Raw genomic sequence first — 19714 nt, 5'->3', positions numbered from 1 at the left:
TTGTTGTAACTAGCCTGCATAGCAGTGGAAAGATTCAGGCCGTTGCCAGTGTAAATACAGCCATCTCCCTTTGACTTCTGAGCCAGACTTCGCTTCGTTGCTGAGATTTGATTCCTATTGTAGATGCAACCCAGATCGTGTATTTTCACATGAAAACTGGCCAAGTTATGACTGCACAGATCAAGTTCACAAACAGAGACATACACAGAAAGGCATAAATTGAGCCAGTGTGTTACATAAGCGGGGAATGTTTCTGACTGATAGCACTGTGGACCTTGGATAAATGCTTTGGTGACATTGCAGATGATTTACAACCAGTTTGCATCTTGTGTTTCAAGTAACATCCAAATAAATCCTGCAAATTCTGTAATTGTTTTTTTGTTTTTTTGTCCTTCCCTGCAGTATGCCAAGGCATCACCAACCGTTTGAACCTCCTGGGTTCCAAAGAGGACCACTACCTGAACATGGTGAAGACCTACAGCAACTGTACTGTGGTCCTTGAGAACCTGGAGATCACCTACATGGAGGAGGACCGTGACCTATCCTTCCTCAGGGTAAAGACTACGCTGTTAGCAGTGGAGGATAAACAAGCACATAACAGATGTGTAGAAGGTTTCTTTTACACATTTTTTTCTCTTTGTCACTTTGGTGGTCTAAAGCTAGTTTGCCAGACAATCTATCCTGCATCTTTGCAGGCGCTGCACTGCCCTTAGCGCTTCAGTACAGATAATTAAAATGAGTGGGGAATATTTAGTGACGGATGATTCAGTGTGTTTATGACGCTCCGGTTGGAGCTTTGCTTGAACCCCAACTGTAACGAGAAGGTTGTGAACACTGGGCAGATGTCACAAGGGACCACCCACTCACATGCATACACAGAATAACATACAGTCAGCAGATATCATGCAGTAGTTCCATCAGTGAGGAGGGGGGCATGGCTCCCTTCATTTTCAGGATCCTAATTTTGTCCCCATTGCTTTTACATAAAATCGCTTTAATTAGAGTCTGCTTACGGTCCAGCTGGGATAATCCACATGAAAGAAACTGAGTTGATAAAAATGTTGATATGCACATCAAGGTCCTCTGCAATTGTTCCTGTATGCTCTTTGCAATAAGTGATAGCAAGAACATTTTGTACTTTTTTTTTTTTGTATTGTCCTGAGCTTTGCCTCTCAGGTAAGATACTGGTAGGGACTGTATGCAGCCCGAGAGAAAGACCTGTAGGGACTAGTCAAGATGTTAAAGCTAACCACCTCCTGTACATATATTTGCATTTGACTCACAGCTGTGTACAGTGAAGGAAAATGCTCTATTTAGTAAAGATGTAAAAAGAACATCACCTTTCATTATGTATCAGCAGCCTTTTGCACTATTCTCTATTTTTTTCTTCCACAGTCTATTGAAGAAGTGGGTGGCTATGTGCTGATTGCACTCAACATGGTGCCCAGGATTCCTCTGGAGAACCTGCGCATCATTCGTGGTCATTCGCTCTATGAAGGAAAGTTTGCTCTTGCTGTGATTGCCAATTTTAACAAAACTTCAGGTCAGGCCTCCAGAGAGCTTCTTCTGACTAGGCTCACAGGTCAGTCCATCTTTCCCATTTTTTCTATTTTCTGTGACAGAATTTCTCCAAAAATTTTTATGAGGCATAAAAATATTGATGTGTTGTGAAAATCAATTGGTGTACTTCTATAGGATTAACGTATTAGTTTTCTTTTGCAGAAATTCTTAAAGGAGGTGTTAAGTTTTGGAACAACCGGCTGTGCAATGTGGAAACCATACAGTGGTATGATATTGTCAATGCTGAAAACAATCCCAGCATGGAGCTCCCAGTGGCCGGCAAAAAAAGGAATCCATTTTGTAAGTAATACATTCCACAGCAGAAGGCCTCAATTGCAAAGTACTTCAGTTTATTTGTGCAGTTTTAAGGAATTTCAAGCGTGTGAACTAAACATTTTACCCTGTTAATTTCTTGTGTTCTGCTTTTCCAGGTAAGCAATGCGACTCAAGCTGCTTCAATGGTTCATGCTGGGCATCTGGTGCTCAAAACTGTCAGACCTGTGAGTTGTGATTGAATTGAACACACTGAATTCAGTCAGATCTGTTTAATAAAACTATGCTGTAAAGCTGAAATCTGTAATGCCTAATTCATATTTTATTTTTAGTACTGTTTATCTTTATGGTGTGGTGAAACACAAAAAACTGTTTGCCATATTTCTCTACTGTAACAATGGATGTCTCTTTCCCCTCATATTGGGATATATAAGATAAGATAAGACCTCTGTTGTTTCCCAGAGGGAAATTCAGGTGTTGCATCAGAAGTACAGAAATAAGTACAGATAAACAGAGGGGCAAAGCTGGATTGTTAAAGTGATTGGCATAGTTAATGTTTTGCATTACTTTGTTGGTTATTAACATTTTCACTGCATTTTCACTACATAGTTTCAACAGCAAGTTGTGCAAACAAGCTCAGTATTTGAACATGCAGAATGTTATGATTTGCATTTAATATGACAAAAATAAATGTTAAATAGTTGCTACAGGTCATTCCACTGACTCTGTCCCATTCTTTTTTTCCAGTAACAAAGCTGAACTGTGCAGAGCAGTGCTCTAAGAGATGCAATGGAATATCACCCAGCGACTGCTGTAATGAGCACTGTGCTGCGGGCTGCACAGGACCGCGGGCCACCGACTGTCTGGTGAGAGAAAGACACCTCGGTATGGGGGCGAAGAGTAATGATATGATTAAGGAGCTGGGGAGGAGTCGAGCTTAAACAACAAAACGCATACTTCTGCATCAAATTTGGATGAGAAGCCTCCAACAAAACAAAGCCCTCACTCAGCAGCATCTGTTTTTATGATCAGAAGTCTTGTTATTAGTTTCAGTACCAATGAGACATGCAAGTCCTGATTAAATCTTTCATTTGGCAGTGCCTTGAGTATTAGCGTCTACTCTCCCTCTCTGTGCAGCTCTAAAGATTAAGCCTAGGCTGTGATAGAGGAATGCAGTGTTATCATTAGTGTGGGGCTCTGTTATGGTCCCAGTGTACTGGATGACTGTTGTTTGTGCTGCAGGTCTGTCGGGACTTCCAGGACGAAGGGGTGTGTAAGGACTCCTGCCCGGGCCTTATGCGCTACGACCCCAACCTGCACCAGCTGGTACCCAACCCACATGGAAAGTACAACTTCGGGGCCACCTGTGTCAAGACCTGCCCACGTAAGAACGACTATAAACAGAGAAACTTATTCTCAATTTTTTTGATTGTTAATAAACGTTTCATCCTCTCAGACACTGATATATTTATTGCTTTATATAAAAGCATGCACTGTTGTAGCTGTTGTCTTGACAGTCAATATAAATAAAATAAAACTAGAAGGCTTCACTGGCCACTATGAAACACATCATGCATGATTATGAGCTTTTTCACATTGTGGTATGCTGAACAAGTGCCCAGGTTGTCCTTCAGGGTTGTTAGACATTCAATAGTTACAGTTAGTCTCAGTTTAATTATAAACTGTATAAACACAGAAAGAAAATGATTGAGTTTCAGGGCCTGTTAATGCAACACTGTTCTTTCTCAGTTTAACTTCCACAGGTCTGTCCTAGTATTACTGGCCTGCAGCATTATTATGTACCTATAGTAATACTGTTGGTATAACCCACACAAGTTATTACTGCTTAAAAATACATTGGTTTTAATCTTTGTTTGCGTTTCTTTTTCGGCTCAGATACTTTAATATTCAATCTGTAAATGTTGAATATTTTATGATTATGAAGTAAACAGCTTGTATTTTGCAATCATTCCAGATAACTACATTGTGACTGATCAAGGAGCGTGTGTGCGGACATGCAGTGGTAACACATATGAGGTGGACGAGGGAGGAATCAGGAAGTGTGCCAAGTGTGAAGGACTATGTCCAAAAGGTAGGGGGTTAAGCTATCACTGGGCAACATTTTTGACTCATGTACACAATATAGTTTGTAGTGGTGGAACACAAATAAGTACATTGACTCAAGTACTGTACTTAATTACAATTCAAAGGTACTTGAGCTTGAGCTACGACATATATATAGTATAGTAAAGCTATATTTAGAGTGCCGGTAGATGGATTTTGTTATCTTTAGACAGAGGCAGACTAGCTGGTTTCCAGTCTTCACGCTAAACTAAAACACTGTTGCTACTTTTATTTTCACTGCATCAAGTAATAATCCAATTTTATTCTTATATAATAATACACCACTTTAAGGGAATATACTGCTGGCTTTATGATTATTTTGATACTTTCAAAGTTTGGTTTAGCCTAATACCAAAACTAGAGTGAGGTGAAGGGTTTTAAAATAGTATCTGTGGTGATATTTGTTTTCTTCATTGTTTACAGTGTGTGACGGACTTGGGACAGGACACCTGGCTAACACCCTGGCTGTCAATGCCACCAATATTGACTCCTTTAAAAACTGCACAAACATCCATGGTAACATTGCTATCCTCCACCCAACAGTTCATGGGTAAGTCAAGGACATTAACAGTGTTAGAGCATTTATGCTTATCTATATCACCTGTATCAACTGCAGTAGATTATCGGGCACCTTTCACCCGTGGCAGATAAAATGTACATTCTTGTTATTTGCAGAGATCCATTCACCAAAACACCAAAGATGCATCATTCCCAGCTTGATGTGTTTAAGACAGTTAAAGAAATTACTGGTAAGACTGCATAATACCTGAGTAATGCATGACACACTAAATGCATACTAAAAAAATTTATTATTAACAATCCGTTTGTTGTTTTAGGACACTTGTTGATTCAAATATGGCCAGAGAACATGAGCTCACTCAGTCCTTTTGAGAATCTGGAGATCATTCGAGGACGAACTAAGCGGTATGTTCCTTATAAAGACCCCCTGTAGATTCACAACCACTGAACCACAAGAAATTAATGTCTTTTTCAAGAACTGAGTATTATTCAAGGCTATCATAAAAAGTTTTCTTCTTCTCTTCCTGTTCCATCTTTTTCTTTTTTGTAGTGGTAGCCGCAGTCTGATTATAAATCAACTCAGTATCGATCACCTGGGCCTTCGGTCACTCAAAGAAATCAGTGATGGAGACGTGTTCATCATGAAGAACAAGAACCTATGCTACACCAGCAAAAGCCACTGGACGAAGCTCTTTAAATCAGAAAGCCAAAGTGCTACCATAGAGGAAAATGCTGATGCTGACACATGTGGTGAATTGAATTTAGTTTTTTCCCACACCGATTTAGTCAGATCCTTTTGTTGTTTTGTTTTGTAGCTTCTGATTACGTAGTGCACAGGCCAGATTTAATTAATGGAATCTAATTTCAAAATTGGATAATTATGCGGGAAAGATATCTTTTTGAGATTGTATGTTTGTTTTCAGCTCTGAGGAACAACACATGCGACAGGAAGTGTACCACGGACGGCTGCTGGGGCCCCGGCCCGGACATGTGTTTTGCCTGCCGTGACTACAGCCGTGATGGGAGCTGTGTTGACTCCTGCAACATCCTGGAGGGGTAAGGGAGGAATCTTTGGGTTTTAATGCCTTTTAAGCTCTGAAATGCAGTGTTTCTTATTTTAGACAAACAAACAGCCTTAACATCCGATCTGTTTGCTGTACAGTTAACTCCTTTTCATACCACAAGCATTTCCAGACTATGACATTAGATGAGTTGGGGATTTGTTATTGAAGCAAATGTAAAAACTAATATGATCCAAGGTATTTTGAAGGTAAACCTCCAGTATACATAAGAATAACATTTCAGCTGAAATGGCACATTCACTCATATCTGTTTACCTTTGCAGATCTCTGTCAAACATTGAATTTCAACATGCTTACAATTTAACTTATGCCCTCAACAAGGGGATCAAGAATTTCACTTCACATGTAACTGTTTGAAATGTGGTGCACCAGCAGTGAGAGTCTGTCAGCTTTGCTGTTGTTTTTGCAGAGAGCCGAGGGAGGCCATCGTCAATAAAACCTGCATGGAGTGTCACCCCGAGTGTCAACGCGTGAATGGGACTGCAACCTGCAGTGGGCCTGTATGTGTGTCACAACAACTAAACTATTATTACAAACATCCATAAAAAACAAAACCTCCCACCCAACACTTGAACTACCGTAGAACATTATTTATGAATCTAAAATGTTTCTGTATCAGTCACTCAGAATCAGAGAGCACCACAAATGAACAATTACACAGCCTGAAATCCATTGCAGCCACAGGGCATGTCCTGTTTCGGATGAGGGGTGTTGCTGTGTGATCTATTCTACTTTTATACACTCATAATCCAATCTTTGACTGAAAACAATACATTCAATCCCCATTGTTAGAAGTAACTCTTGGAAATGTGGGGTATCATTATTGAAAATAGACCATATTAAATTGCAGCACTTGATTATGATAAGTGTCTCAGAGAACAGAGTTGTAGTGACCTAAACCTAAAGCTAACCTAACATTTCTGGGTGTGTTTTCATCTCTGAACATTTGCATCTTTATGAGGAGGATGGGTGCAGCTTGGTGTGAGAAATTATTACTATGAGACAGTGCAGTTTACATAATATTTACTACTCCTCTCAGGAGAGTTGTAAACAGTCTTTTTTTTTTACTTTCAGGGTTCTGGAAACTGTACAAAGTGTGCCAACTTCCAGGATGGACTGTTCTGTGTGTCTCGCTGTCCCCAAGGCATGCCAGGGGAGGACGACATGCTAGTGTGGAAATATGTGGATGAGAATAAAGTGTGCCAGCTATGCCACGAAAACTGCACTCAGGGGTAAGAGCATTGTTCAGCCAACCTGAGAACTGGCTCTACATTTTCCCTGTGTTGCAAACATTTGTCTGTCGTAATGTTGATGCAGTAACTTAATCCAAGCCAGAAGGATCAGCTGCGGTTCTGTTGGCACAGATTGGAGAGCGAGGTCGGCTTTCAATATGAAGCAATTTTTGCCGAGATTGGTGATGAAATCGGACAATTTAGGAGAGATGTTGTGGACTAAGATGAAAGGAAAATACCACTGATTTGACAGTTTTGCTAATTTAGAAATGTATATATTGATACCATAATTTAGAGATTTCTGATTACTTTGATTTGCATTGGTTTCCATTCAGTTCAGTATTCAATGGATAAAGGTCTACATTGCATTATAGAAAAGAAGAAATTAACTGAGAAAGAAAGGAAAGCAGACTTAATGTTCACATTGATGGAGTATCCACATTCAGCCATGGTGGTGGCTGGTCGGTATAGTGATGAGTAATGAGGGAAGTGGTTCAGGGATAACAGAATGTCCTTTAATCCACTGCAAGGCGCTGTGTTGATGAGCTTTTGTCTTGTGCAACTTTTTATGTAGACAAATATGATAAAGAATTTTCCACAACTTTTCCTGGCATCTTTTTTGCACTCACACAGTTGAACAGTTTTTCATTAAATTAAATATGTTCGGAATCTACTGATGACTTGATGAATTTCCAGCGTGAAAGCACAGTGACGATAAGCATTCTCTGCATTGATTCTTTTACAGGTGCAATGGGGCTGGTCTCCAAGGCTGCCAGAATAAAAGGTAAGTAAATACAGTAACACTGATAATTGATGCTGAAGTATACACCGAGTTTGCCTAAGTTCTGCATTCTAAATCTAATCTCCTCCTCCTCCTCTCCTTGTTTATTGAATTTGTAAATGTGCTCTGTTTTCTATCTGCATTTTTAAATCAGCTTCCACCTGTCTTTCAGCCCTTCTGGTCTTTCCATGATTGCGGCTGGTGTAGTTGGTGGACTGCTGGCTGTTCTTATTGCGGCCCTGTCTGTCTTCGTGTTGCTACGCCGACGCCACATCAAGAGGAAGAGAACCATGCGCAGACTTCTCCAAGAGAGAGCGGTAAGATGAGGGTTAATTTACAGGGATATAAGCTGTACTGTTTGCAAGAGAGTATGTAAGATATTCAATCCGTCTTTTCCAGTTGGTTGAACCTTTGACTCCAAGTGGAGAGGCACCAAACCAGGCTCTGCTGCGGATCCTGAAGGAGCCTGAATTTAAGAAAATCAAAGTGCTGGGATCAGGAGCTTTTGGTACAGTTTACAAGGTAATAACACGCTTCAGATTCGTGTCTCAAAACACCTTGTTGTCAAAATTACACTCCAGCACTGAGCTTTACTGAAGCTGGAGCTCAGGAGTACTGTATATGCCAAGTTTACATAACCAACACCCGTCAGTGTTTTCGCTCATCTACATCTGTTGTCAATTTTTCAATTAAAAGACACATTTTCAACTTGCCAGATCATGCATGAGTGACTCCACTCACACTTTCAGTGCTGTGTGTGTACGCACATACTTTTGTGTGTTTACACAGTGACATTGAGGGGACTTGAATATTTTGAATACGGGAACAAAGGCTAGTCTCTACAAAGTTAACCATCTATTTTAGGGTTGCTTTTAGGTTAAGGTCAGGGTAAATCCCCAGACAGAGAATGTAAGTCAAAACAGTTTTCTTAGTACAAAAACAATTGTGCATGTGTGTTCTTGAATTTCTATCTTTGTGAGGACCAATTTGAGTTTTAGACCTTGACAGTTTTTTGGAAAGTAAGCAATTTTTTCAAAGGTCTATTTGAGGATAAAGACTTGGTTCTAGGTTTAAGGTTGGAATTGGGTTTAAGTTATGGTTAAGGGGTAAAGGTTGGGATTAGCCATTTAGTTGTGAAGGCTAAGGTTAGCTTTGGTCATTAGTGAAAGAATGAGTCAAACTGCCAACATCACGCTGTAAAAAATACAGGTCAAATCCTGCATTCATAATTATATAATTTTTATTCTATTTACTGTTCCATTATATTTTAGAACTGGTGATAAGTTTTCATATACATTACAGTACAACATTTTAAGTGGAGAGTATAAGTGTTAGGGGGTGGGGTTGTACTCACCTAGTACATACAGTAGATGTCAGCATTTGTAATTGTACTGTATACGCTAACATTTGTCTCTATGCACATAATTCTGCTGTAATTAGAGAATATAAAATAACACACCTGTGTCCATACAGGGCCTGTGGGTTCCAGAGGGAGAGGATGTGAAGATCCCAGTGGCCATCAAGGTTTTGAGAGAGGCCACATCACGAAAAGCAAACAAAGAGATCTTGGACGTAAGTTTACTGATTTATGTGGTACATTATACTGAGTCATAACTAAAAGCCATTCATTTGAAATGTTATTTCCCAGCCTTCAGTAAAGTGTGTGCTGCTGGTGGGAAATGACAGTGGAAATATAAAAAACTATGCATATTTAGTTTTGGAATTATCACAATATTTTCACTGGATTAAAAGGCTCAGAAGTACCTCAATGTGTTGCGCAAAGTGAGTGACAATTATTGCATCCCAGATGTCAAGTTAACTGTAATGTATAGTCTAATTTATAGCACATGCAACTTTATTTGAAACTAATGACTACTAATTCACCTTCTAAAGAAGAATGTGTCATGTTTCCACATGGTGACCCTCTTATGGGGCTGTAGGAAATGGGATTAATTCATTGGATGGCTGTGCGTGGGCGTTGATGTGTAATCCAAGGCTGAGGTGTTCTGCAAAGGAATGCAGTCCTGTAGCCGCGCTGTGAAAGCAGCCTGTGTAAAATGCATTACGTTAACAGCTGAATGGGCATCTTAGATCCTGTGATTTTGTGGTCTTGTTGCTCAGTCATTGTGTATCTGGAAGTTGTGGTGGACACAGCATGTCCTCTGAACTTCATGGCCTAAGGGCAGAGGCTCGCTTTTAAATGTTCTTTGAAGCCTTTTTCTCGTCAGACTGTCTAAATTACAGAGCTCCTAACAATCAAATGGTTATTTACTGAACATTTCTGATACTGTAATAAGCACGTAGAAAATATTTGGGGTACAATTAATGCGCTCATGACAGAACACTACTAAATAAAGCTCAGTTTGAAGTGCTGTTTGCATGGCTCTACTTGTAGGAACTGCTGATTATCGCCATGGTTTTTTCTTTAACTCGCTTTCCTGTTATAACGCTTTCAGCTGAGCCACATAAAATATGCTTGGCTGGGTATGACTGCTGAACAACATTATTTTTTGTGTGTCTTCATGTGCACCACAGGAGGCTTATGTGATGGCCAGCGTGGAACACCCCCACGTGTGTCGTCTGCTTTGCATCTGCCTGACTTCCACAGTGCAGCTCGTCACCCAGCTGATGCCCTATGGCTGCCTGCTGGACTATGTCAAAGAGAACAAGGACAATATCGGCTCCCAGTACCTGCTTAACTGGTGTGTGCAGATCGCCAAGGTAAGAGAGAAACCGTGTAAAGGCTTCAAGTTACATGACAGGTTCTGTTTTACACACCCACTATACATATTAAGTGACCAAGATACAAACAAGTCGATGTTGTTTACTGGCAGTAACAATACTGTTTATCCCATGTCTGTGTAGGCTTTTTTTAGTCATACAGAAAGAGAACAGTACATGCTGCCTGTAACTGCTGAGAAATACTGTTGAATAGTATGACTCAACAGGTGATGATGACCAGTATATCAATGTATCAGATGTGAGGCGCTTATGTAATAACTTCATCGTTTGTTTGACAAAAGGGTATGAACTACCTGGAGGAGCGCCACTTGGTACACCGTGACTTGGCAGCGAGAAATGTTCTGGTGAAGACTCCTCAACATGTCAAGATCACTGACTTTGGTCTGGCCAAACTCCTCAATGCAGATGAGAAAGAGTACCGTGCAGATGGTGGAAAGGTTGGTTAGAGATTAAAGTAGTATAAAGTGTCATTCTGTCTGTCCTGAATATTTCAAAAACACATAAAATTCACTTTAAGTTTTATAGTATTTTGTAGGCCTAAATATGAACAACTTTATTCGTGTATTTATAGCCTGTGACAAATTTTATGCTTGTTAGACAGATGACTTTGTGTAGATGAATTAATTTGTAGTTTTGCTCTAGATTATATCTTATGCAAGTGGTGTAGTATAAATAGTTTTGTCAGTGAACTGTGTTCTACAAGAAATGACAAATCAGATAAATTCCTTCTCTTATCAATATTTGTTTGTGCAACTGAAAGCAGTATTTTCCACACAGAAAAGTAGTACCCAATAATGTTTTTCCCATAATACAGTAAAGTAAATTATATTACAGAATGTCCTATTATTACCTATTACTGCAATTTCCCAGCTTGGGATCAATAATATCTATCTATCTATCTATCTATCTATCTATCTATCTATCTATCTATCTATCTATCTATCTATCTATCTATCTATCTATCTATCTATCTATCTATCTATCTATCTATCTATCTATCTATCTATCTATCTATCTATCTATCTATCTATCTATCTATCTATCTATCTATCTATCTATCATTATTAACTTATTATGTTATCAGAACAACATGTGTGATTTATTATTTATTTCCAAACAGATGATAAAATCATTTTGACTGGTAATGTAATACAATATTCGGTTCCTGTCCAGAGATTTTATTGCTCACCAGAGGTGCAGATTTGGAGACAGTCCTGTTCTTTGAAATTCATCTGGACAAAGGTGGATGTCAAAAACAGACACCTGCTACTGTTGAGATTTCCTTCAATTGTTGTTCTTTCATTCTGAAACATGTTGTTAATTAAACATAACAGTTTTCCTGACAGGAATTGAGTCTTGTGATTGAGGGAGGGACAGTTAATCATCTTTAGTATGGGACTTAATCCATATGCAGCAAACCATCCCTGAAATTATTTTTTTAACTTTGTCTGACACACTTTGTGTGAGGACAGCATACTGTTTCTCATCTCCTATAAATTGAAAGCGGTACCAAAAAATGTTAGCTTTTTCAGTGACTTAATGATAAAATGTGGATTTTTACGTGACCATTGCAATTCTGCACCACTAGGGGACAGTACAGTTACATTACACTTACATTTAAGAAAGCACTACAGTACTTTGACTAGATGTAATTAGGGTACAAATTAAGTCATTATTCATGTTAAAAGGCTATTCCAGATATTGCTGTTGAGAGTCCGGTGGCCACAGTTGAGGCTGCTGGCTCAATGAGCTAATTCATCTTCTCTTTATCCCTCTTTTTAAAAAAAAAACACACAGGCATGTCAAATGTTGCCAGTAAAAGTGATCTGCCAGAATATCTTGTGTGTTATTGTTCCAGTCTCAGCTTATTGTCCAAATGTACTCAAAGGAACATTATGGTTGTGCCTTTATATCATTATTATCATTAAATAGATTATTAAATTACAACTTTTTGTTCCACAGGTACCAATTAAATGGATGGCTCTTGAATCCATCCTGAACAGAACATACACACACCAGAGTGATGTATGGAGTTATGGTAAGTCTTGCGCTTTGGGATATTAACACATGCTCTACCTCTAACCCAGTGAGGCACGAATCCTGCTTGCAATGCAGATTGAGATCCTTGTGTAACTTCAGATATGTAAAACAGCTGAGTTCTGTTCTCCTGAGTATTGGTGACAGTCTCACTGGAGAAATATTTATTCATTGCTAAATCAAGTTTTTTAACAGCGAGTGCGGCGAAAAGAGGAAAGCCATTTTGAAGATTGATAGGATGTTGTTCTTGGATCTAATAAGGCTTGTCAACATTTTAAAACAGAAAATGAGAAGGGAGAACATCTTGCTAGCTTCTGCAATTTTTGGAGGCTGGTAGCACACACCTACACACCAGCAGTCTCAGATGGACAATTGTTGTGTCAACCCACATAAATGGTTCATGTTCACATAAACACACATGCACAGATGCCTACACACACACACACTCTCATATAGAAAACAAACACAGCACAGCTTTCTTGTGTAGGCCAGCTTCCAAATCTTCTTTTTCCCGAGGGTTTGATCATGCCTTCCGCTCAATATGGCAAAAGCATCAGTAGACCCTGGCAGAAGGGACTGGCTTCCTTTCCTCCTTTTCCCTTCTTCAGTTCCTCCAACACAGAGATGCATCCTGCTAACTCCCACTCCTGCAAGCAGAGCCAATTTGTCAACATTTCTATTTTGATGCTGTGTGTTATTTGGAAAGCTTACATCCTGTCACTTTCATTTCTTCTCTTTTATTGGGAGCAAAACAAAGTGAATGACAGCTTGTCTGACTGACATATACCAACTGTCCTCCTTTCTCTAGGTGTAACAGTCTGGGAGCTGATGACATTTGGGACCAAACCATATGATGGGATTCCAGCCAGTGAAATAGCTGGGGTCCTGGAGAAAGGGGAGCGACTGCCTCAACCACCAATCTGTACCATAGATGTCTACATGATTATGGTGAAATGTAAGCTTGGTGTTATGTTGGTTAAAACCCTCTGCTGTCAAGTGCATTGACATGATATTTTCCTTTCTGATCATTATCCCACAGATAATGTGTTTCATCTTATCTTCTAGTCTTAAGATGATATCTGGTGATGTGTGTGTACAGGTTGGATGATTGATGCAGATAGCAGACCTCGTTTCCGGGAACTAATAGCTGAGTTTACAAAGATGGCTCGCGATCCTTCTCGTTATCTGGTCATTCAGGTATAATTTTACCTCAGATATAACAGTCTTCAATATGATTTGATGATGGATTGTAGTAACCTATTGAACACTGTATTTCTATTCCAGGGTGATGACTGCATGCACCTGCCGAGTCCCACAGACACTAAATTGTACCGCAGCCTCATCAGCGGGGAGGACATGGAGGACGCCGTGGATGCAGACGAGTACCTGGTGCCACAACGTGGCTTCTTCAGCAGCCCGAGCACCTCCCACACCCCGCTGCTTCACTCCACAGTAAGCTACTTCCTATAAAAAAAATCTAATGAAAGGTTTTGGATTGGGTGTGTCCGTCAGTCTGCCTTTCTGTCTCAGGTGACATTTGTGGTGCCACGGTTAAGATTTTGTCAAAAGCTGATTGAATGACGCATCCTATCACAAAGAATTTCCTAAAAAAAAACCATACCGCTGCTGATATTTCATAAATCCTCCTAAATGCCTTTAAAGACAACATTTTAAATTAACCTTAAAAGCCAGTGCTGTCACACCACTCCAAGAAAAGAAGTGCATTTTTTGTCATATAATTACTGTAGGCAACCAATCATGCTCAGAACAGCAAAATAATTTAACATGAGTGGTCTCTGAGTCTGACTGACTTCCTGTATATGTAGAACTTCCACAAGGTGGTGTAGTTTTACTGAAAATGTACCCTATATTACTTATTATTATATTTTGTTTGATTGTCCACCTACAGTATTATTATAAAGTACACTGACTGGCCTAATAGTGTGCTGTCATTAATATTAAAAGGTGTCGTCTAGGACACTACTGCACTCAATGCTGGAGTAAATTTCAAAAAGAAAAAAGTATTAAATAAACCAAAGTGCTAGATAATAGCAGAGAAAGAGACAGAGAAAGACCCATAAAATGAAATATACTGTAAAGACTATGGTATATATGTAAAAGTACTTATATATGAACAAAAGGCCAATTCTACAACTACATTAGAAAATGGGCTACAGTTACATTTAAACTGTAGCAGCTGTTGACCTAATCCACCAATCATAAAGAGATTCAGCCAGAATGAGCCAGAATATTGTCACAATACTTTATGCTGTAAACTTTAGCCGTGACAGGGTCAACGGGAAAAAAAAGTTAATTGGTACATGCACTGAAGAACAGATACCTTTACTACAGACACACACACCAGAGCCACTCGCATTGACCTTCTCTATCCAAACAGTGACAGAGGAATACCAGCTGCTTTGGAGGCAGGAAGCAGCGTTCATTTATTAAGAAATTGCACCAGCAGTCCAACACTTAACCAACATGCAGTCAATTGTTTGAAAATGTAATTGTTCTATTTTAACTCGTCTTTTGGGAAATGGGATTTCTGCATAAATCATCAACCAGTGAGTCATTTTTTCTACCTCGTTGAAGGTAATTACCTTTCACTTTGAAGCAGCAGAAGCGGAACACTGACTATTCGACTGAATCTGGGTGATCATACAGCGCCGAGAGTTAAACTAATTGTTCTGACTTGAACCAAGGAGGCCAGTAGCACCTGGCCTGAACCTTCCTGACCCCAGTTGCCCTCATTCTGTTTAACAGTCACCACTGGGACCATTTCTCCTCTTCCTGACCCTACCCCCTCGTCCTCATCATCATCTCCTCTCCCACGTTTCCTCCCAGGTGCCCTTTGATTGATGAGAGCTGAATGAGCAGAACTATTCCACCTTAGGTTCAGTGAAGGCCATGCGTAGGTCTGGCTTTTCTACCTGGGATCATTGCCGGCCACAGACAGCCTGGTTAGCTCATATAAGCTTTAAAGTTTGATTACCTTTGCAGGCAACCAGGCGAACCTTTTGAAATCTTTGTCCAACAAAAGCTCAGCATAAGCCTGCTTTTGTAATATCACTGTTGGGGCAAGGCCCACAGTGGGTCGAGAAATTTTTTACACATGGTCGCTCCTTCAGCGTGTTTAATTTCCTTTTCTTGTTGGAAGTAATTGCATTGCCACAGCTGTCACTCTCTTCTCTTCATTTGCTCGGTTTCCATGGTTTTAAGGCCGTTCACAGTTCTTTGACTTGAGAATATGACAGACACAACAAAACCTGTCACATAGCCTGAATGAATATGAATCTGCTCGGTGGACATTTATTTTGATCCTCATCGGCTTGTTCTGAGATGACAGCTATGGTTCCTCGGGCACCATAAAAACATATTACTATCACTATTCAAAGGGAACTTATTGTCCCCTGAGAGGCTTTAAAATAATTCACATTGACCAAATGAAACACACTTGCTTCAGAAAAACTATAAATAAAAGACGGAAGTCAGAATCCAAGACAACCAAAGTAAAAGATAAATAACGATGAAGGATTTGCAGAATCAAAAATTGAGCACAACAGAGTATTGTTTTGTTACATCTTAAACCTTTATTCACTTCATGTCTTCTTTATGGATAATGGAGGCATATTTTATATAGTTTATATAATTTGTGGATCTATAAAACACAATTTCCTGCTCTGCATTCGCTGTCATCACGAGACATTAACTCAACTTTATATTGTCTACTTTGCAGAGCTTCAACAGTAGCATTGGAACATGCCACAGCAGAAATGGCTTATTGGTAAGAGAAAGTAAATCCTTTAAACTGCATTTAAAGGAAATTACTGTGTTATTTTTAGGGCCACAGCCCTAAAAACCTGTCCTATTTTTGCAGAATGGGCTCCCGAGCAGAGATGGAAGTATCGTTCTCCGGTATATTCCTGACCCCACAGACAAATTTTTAGATGATGCCTTCCAGCCAGCTCCAGGCAAGTATCCTCCTACTTCAAAATCGCTACTCTAATGAATTTCAGTAAAGCTCTCCCCTTGTCCCTTTGTTTGATTCAGTGAGGAAGTGGGACATCTAGTGGACAAGAAGAATATTGCTATAGTTTTGTACTGATGTCCCAGCTGAAGAACATATACCATTTACCATTGAACCATTTGGTGTAATCTTTCTTCCAATGTTTTTAAAGGACCATTAGTGCATAATTCTTTATTCTTGGTGACTGTAGGGGGGGGGGGGGATTTGAAATGAAAATAGTGTAATAGTGTAACCTGTGAACCTGCCCCCTTTTTTATTAGATTACCACCATACAGGTGCGTTTCTGTTTGTCAGCTGCTGACTATGATGGAATATTTTTCAGATCAGCCACATTTTCGCCACCTGCGGCTCTACTGATTTAGTATAGCCCTTCTTTATAGTTGGGGGATTTGTGAGAGATACATTTCTAAAAGATTAGTCAAAATCTATGTAGCAGGCGTCACGTTACATAATGAATTATAGGTTCTAGTAAGGATGAAGCTCCACAAACTACTGAATCCTACAGTTCCCATAATCTCAAATCTCAATAGCATCTTCTTGTTAGACCCTCCAGTTTGTAACGCAGGTCTTCCAGTCAAAGTCACAATAATGACGATGATAACATGATTTGTAGTTAATGGGTTGAAATGTGCAATACCACAATTATGGTCTGTTGGTCTGATGGTCTCATAATAAACTGCCTTCTAGTTTTTTTTTTTTAGCTGTGTATACACTTAATGGAAAACTATCTAGTGCCCTTGCTAACGTTACTGACTTTCTTACAGACTACATGAACCACAACGGAGTCTCAGATATGATGAATCCCATCTACCAGCACCCCGGTCCACCCCGCACCATCCTCCCCACCATCTCTTCAGATGACACAGAGACTGAGTACCTGAACTGCTTTAAAAACGGGAACAGTGGACCTGAGTACCTCAACGACGTTCCATCCCCCGCCATCCCCCTGGGCATTTCCAACGGCACGGTCCACAGCATTCAGAAATACCAGCCCCAGAATAGCATAGACAACCCTGATTACCAACAGGATTTCACTCCAACCTTCAAGACCCATGCCAACGGACACATCCCTGCGGCAGAGAACGCAGAGTACCTGGGCCCAGACTGAGGACATAGTGGATACAGACAAGAAATAACAGACTGTTTTCTGATCCATTAAGAAAGGGCATTGACGTCTTGGCTGGGAAAGCATAGTTAAGTGGTACCATCAATTATCCTATATATGTTGTATCCTGTCTTAACGAGTCAGGACGCACTCTGTACAGCTTCCTGTGTTGTTTGCATGCAGTCATACTTGTCACGCAAAACCCCTCTCATTCCAAAGAGTTTTTTCTTACCACCAAACTCCAAATGACTCTTTCATGTTAAAAGCTGGACTGACACTGACTCGTACATGACTCAGTTGAACTGAGAGTTGCTGGACCAGACACCTTCATGTTGGAACCCCTGTCAGAAAGTGAAAGAAAAATCTCAGAAGTGAAAATCTCTCTACAAGTTGTGCACAACGGGGCTGCTATTAAATGTAAACGCCTCCATCTTTTCAGGAGGCAGAAACTCTGTTGCACAGAACAGAAACTGGCAGCTCAACCCAAAACACAACCTAAGGTACACGTGTTGTAGAATCACAAGTTAGACACACAATTAGTCAACAGTATTGACATGTTGGAAATTAAACACCCACTGGTGCTTTCGCTTGATGCTGAAGCCTCGCAACATTTCTCCATGGTGTGGTCAAGATGATTTAAAGCGAGGTTTTAAAAGTAAAATGATGGCTTGACTGTTGGTGTCCTCTGTGGCCTGACGAAACTCATCCTAAAGGATGAGTCAATGAGGAAACAAAATGTTGCAATGTGTAGAATGTATAGTCTGTTTAAATGGGAATACTGTTGAATTGTAACATTTGAATATGTTAACTTTATGCTCTAAGACAGTTCTGTATGTACTACAAACTGGTTGTGTTCTTTCTTGGATTGAAAGAAGAAAGTTTCCTGTGTCCCCTGATATATGGTATCACACTAACTATGTAGAGAATGTAATGGTAAATATAGCAAATGTGATTGTGGTTGTATTCACACTGCTGTGCTTTGCGGTTGAAAGCCTGCAGCACTCTTGTAGCACCAAGCATATTTGTGTAGACCCACAAAGTTAGCTTAGCTCTGAGCTTTGTATCAGCACGGTACTTTGTGTACCCAGGAAGCGTTTTCTGGCCCTTTTCTTACTGATGACTTCCTGCAGACAGTATCTTTTGTAACAAACTCTCTTTTACTGATCAACATGTTGACATGGCAACAAAAAAATCACCAGGAAAAACTGCTTTCAGAATAGAAGAGAAAAATGCTTGTTGAACTGTCTTAGGTCATGTAAGTAACTTGTTTGAATTTTTAGATTGGATGTAGTTTTCCCTGTAAACGTGAGTTGTTTTATTTGAATGGCTCTTTGTCGAGTCAGAAACTAGTAATGTTTATAGTCTAATGTATCTATATTATCTACTTTTCCTTGTCTGATTTATTTCTATTTTTTTAACTAAAGTTGTTTTACACACGGTGTTGACACCATATCTATGAATCTGCTCTTAGCTTTAAAGTCTTGTAGTCTTGCAAGAGCATTAACTTTTCCAATATTATTCCTAGTTTTAAAGGAATATACTATTGTAGCAACCCATAAGCCTACTTTTGCAGATTTTACACAGGTACATGTACAGAACAGCTGATTATGCTGCAATATACCCCAAAATAGTCACCTATAATTTATACTCAGTACACAGTTTTGTCACATCATACGTGAATATGCACTTAATCCTGAATTGTGATGATTTCATTCAAAAGTGAACATGAATAAATCTTTTCTATGGAAATACATCTTGTTTGTTTTTCACAAGTTAAGGGTGAGATACAGGAAACCCAAGCATTCACTAATCTACTCAGTCTTTTTATCTTGACGGCTGATGCACTTCAAGTAACAACTTGATGAAATTCGTTTAGCAGATAATCAGCGGAACAAGAACAGCATCCACCCTGATGTGTTGCTGTTCACACTCATACATTTGAAAGGCTCTATAGTTAAGAGTGTGAGTACCAGCTTTTGACCACCATGCTGGGACAAACTGCCACTGATGAGATAAAAGAGGTTGATTGAGCATTAGAGGACAAAACCTCATTCTATACATACTATCTAATGTACACAATAAAACAATGACTTTTAATTTTCAATAGATCAAAGCTAAGCTCTACTTGTTGTTTTCTATTCAGTGGCTAACTCACTGTAACTAGGGTGTAATTCATTTTAATTAAGGGGTTTCTTTCCAGCGCAAGATATGGTGCTGTCTGCTGTGTTC

At 39.6% G+C, this 19714-nt stretch overlaps 1 protein-coding gene across 1 annotated transcript in view; it reads left to right on the top strand.

Moving 5' to 3' along the window:
* Nucleotides 1-19234, top strand: part of egfra (epidermal growth factor receptor a (erythroblastic leukemia viral (v-erb-b) oncogene homolog, avian)) — a 39971-nt gene extending 20737 nt beyond the window's left edge. The window contains exons 2-28 of the mRNA XM_051406174.1: nt 403-554; nt 1396-1582; nt 1723-1860; nt 1992-2060; nt 2581-2699; nt 3076-3217; nt 3809-3925; nt 4381-4507; nt 4633-4706; nt 4794-4881; nt 5027-5226; nt 5400-5532; nt 5968-6058; nt 6633-6790; nt 7536-7574; nt 7744-7888; nt 7971-8093; nt 9045-9143; nt 10107-10292; nt 10595-10750; nt 12276-12351; nt 13159-13305; nt 13450-13547; nt 13635-13802; nt 16090-16137; nt 16231-16324; nt 17145-19234. Coding sequence (XP_051262134.1) covers nt 403-554; nt 1396-1582; nt 1723-1860; nt 1992-2060; nt 2581-2699; nt 3076-3217; nt 3809-3925; nt 4381-4507; nt 4633-4706; nt 4794-4881; nt 5027-5226; nt 5400-5532; nt 5968-6058; nt 6633-6790; nt 7536-7574; nt 7744-7888; nt 7971-8093; nt 9045-9143; nt 10107-10292; nt 10595-10750; nt 12276-12351; nt 13159-13305; nt 13450-13547; nt 13635-13802; nt 16090-16137; nt 16231-16324; nt 17145-17488 — 3518 coding nt within the window. The 3' untranslated portion in view covers nt 17489-19234. The remainder of the gene's footprint in view (nt 1-402; nt 555-1395; nt 1583-1722; nt 1861-1991; nt 2061-2580; nt 2700-3075; nt 3218-3808; nt 3926-4380; nt 4508-4632; nt 4707-4793; nt 4882-5026; nt 5227-5399; nt 5533-5967; nt 6059-6632; nt 6791-7535; nt 7575-7743; nt 7889-7970; nt 8094-9044; nt 9144-10106; nt 10293-10594; nt 10751-12275; nt 12352-13158; nt 13306-13449; nt 13548-13634; nt 13803-16089; nt 16138-16230; nt 16325-17144) is intronic.
* The last annotated feature ends 480 nt before the right edge of the window (nt 19235-19714 follow it).

This window comes from Dicentrarchus labrax, unplaced genomic scaffold (genome assembly GCF_905237075.1).
Source record: "Dicentrarchus labrax unplaced genomic scaffold, dlabrax2021, whole genome shotgun sequence".
NCBI classification, from domain to species: domain Eukaryota; kingdom Metazoa; phylum Chordata; class Actinopteri; family Moronidae; genus Dicentrarchus; species Dicentrarchus labrax.
This window is presented reverse-complemented; position numbering and strand designations above follow the sequence as displayed.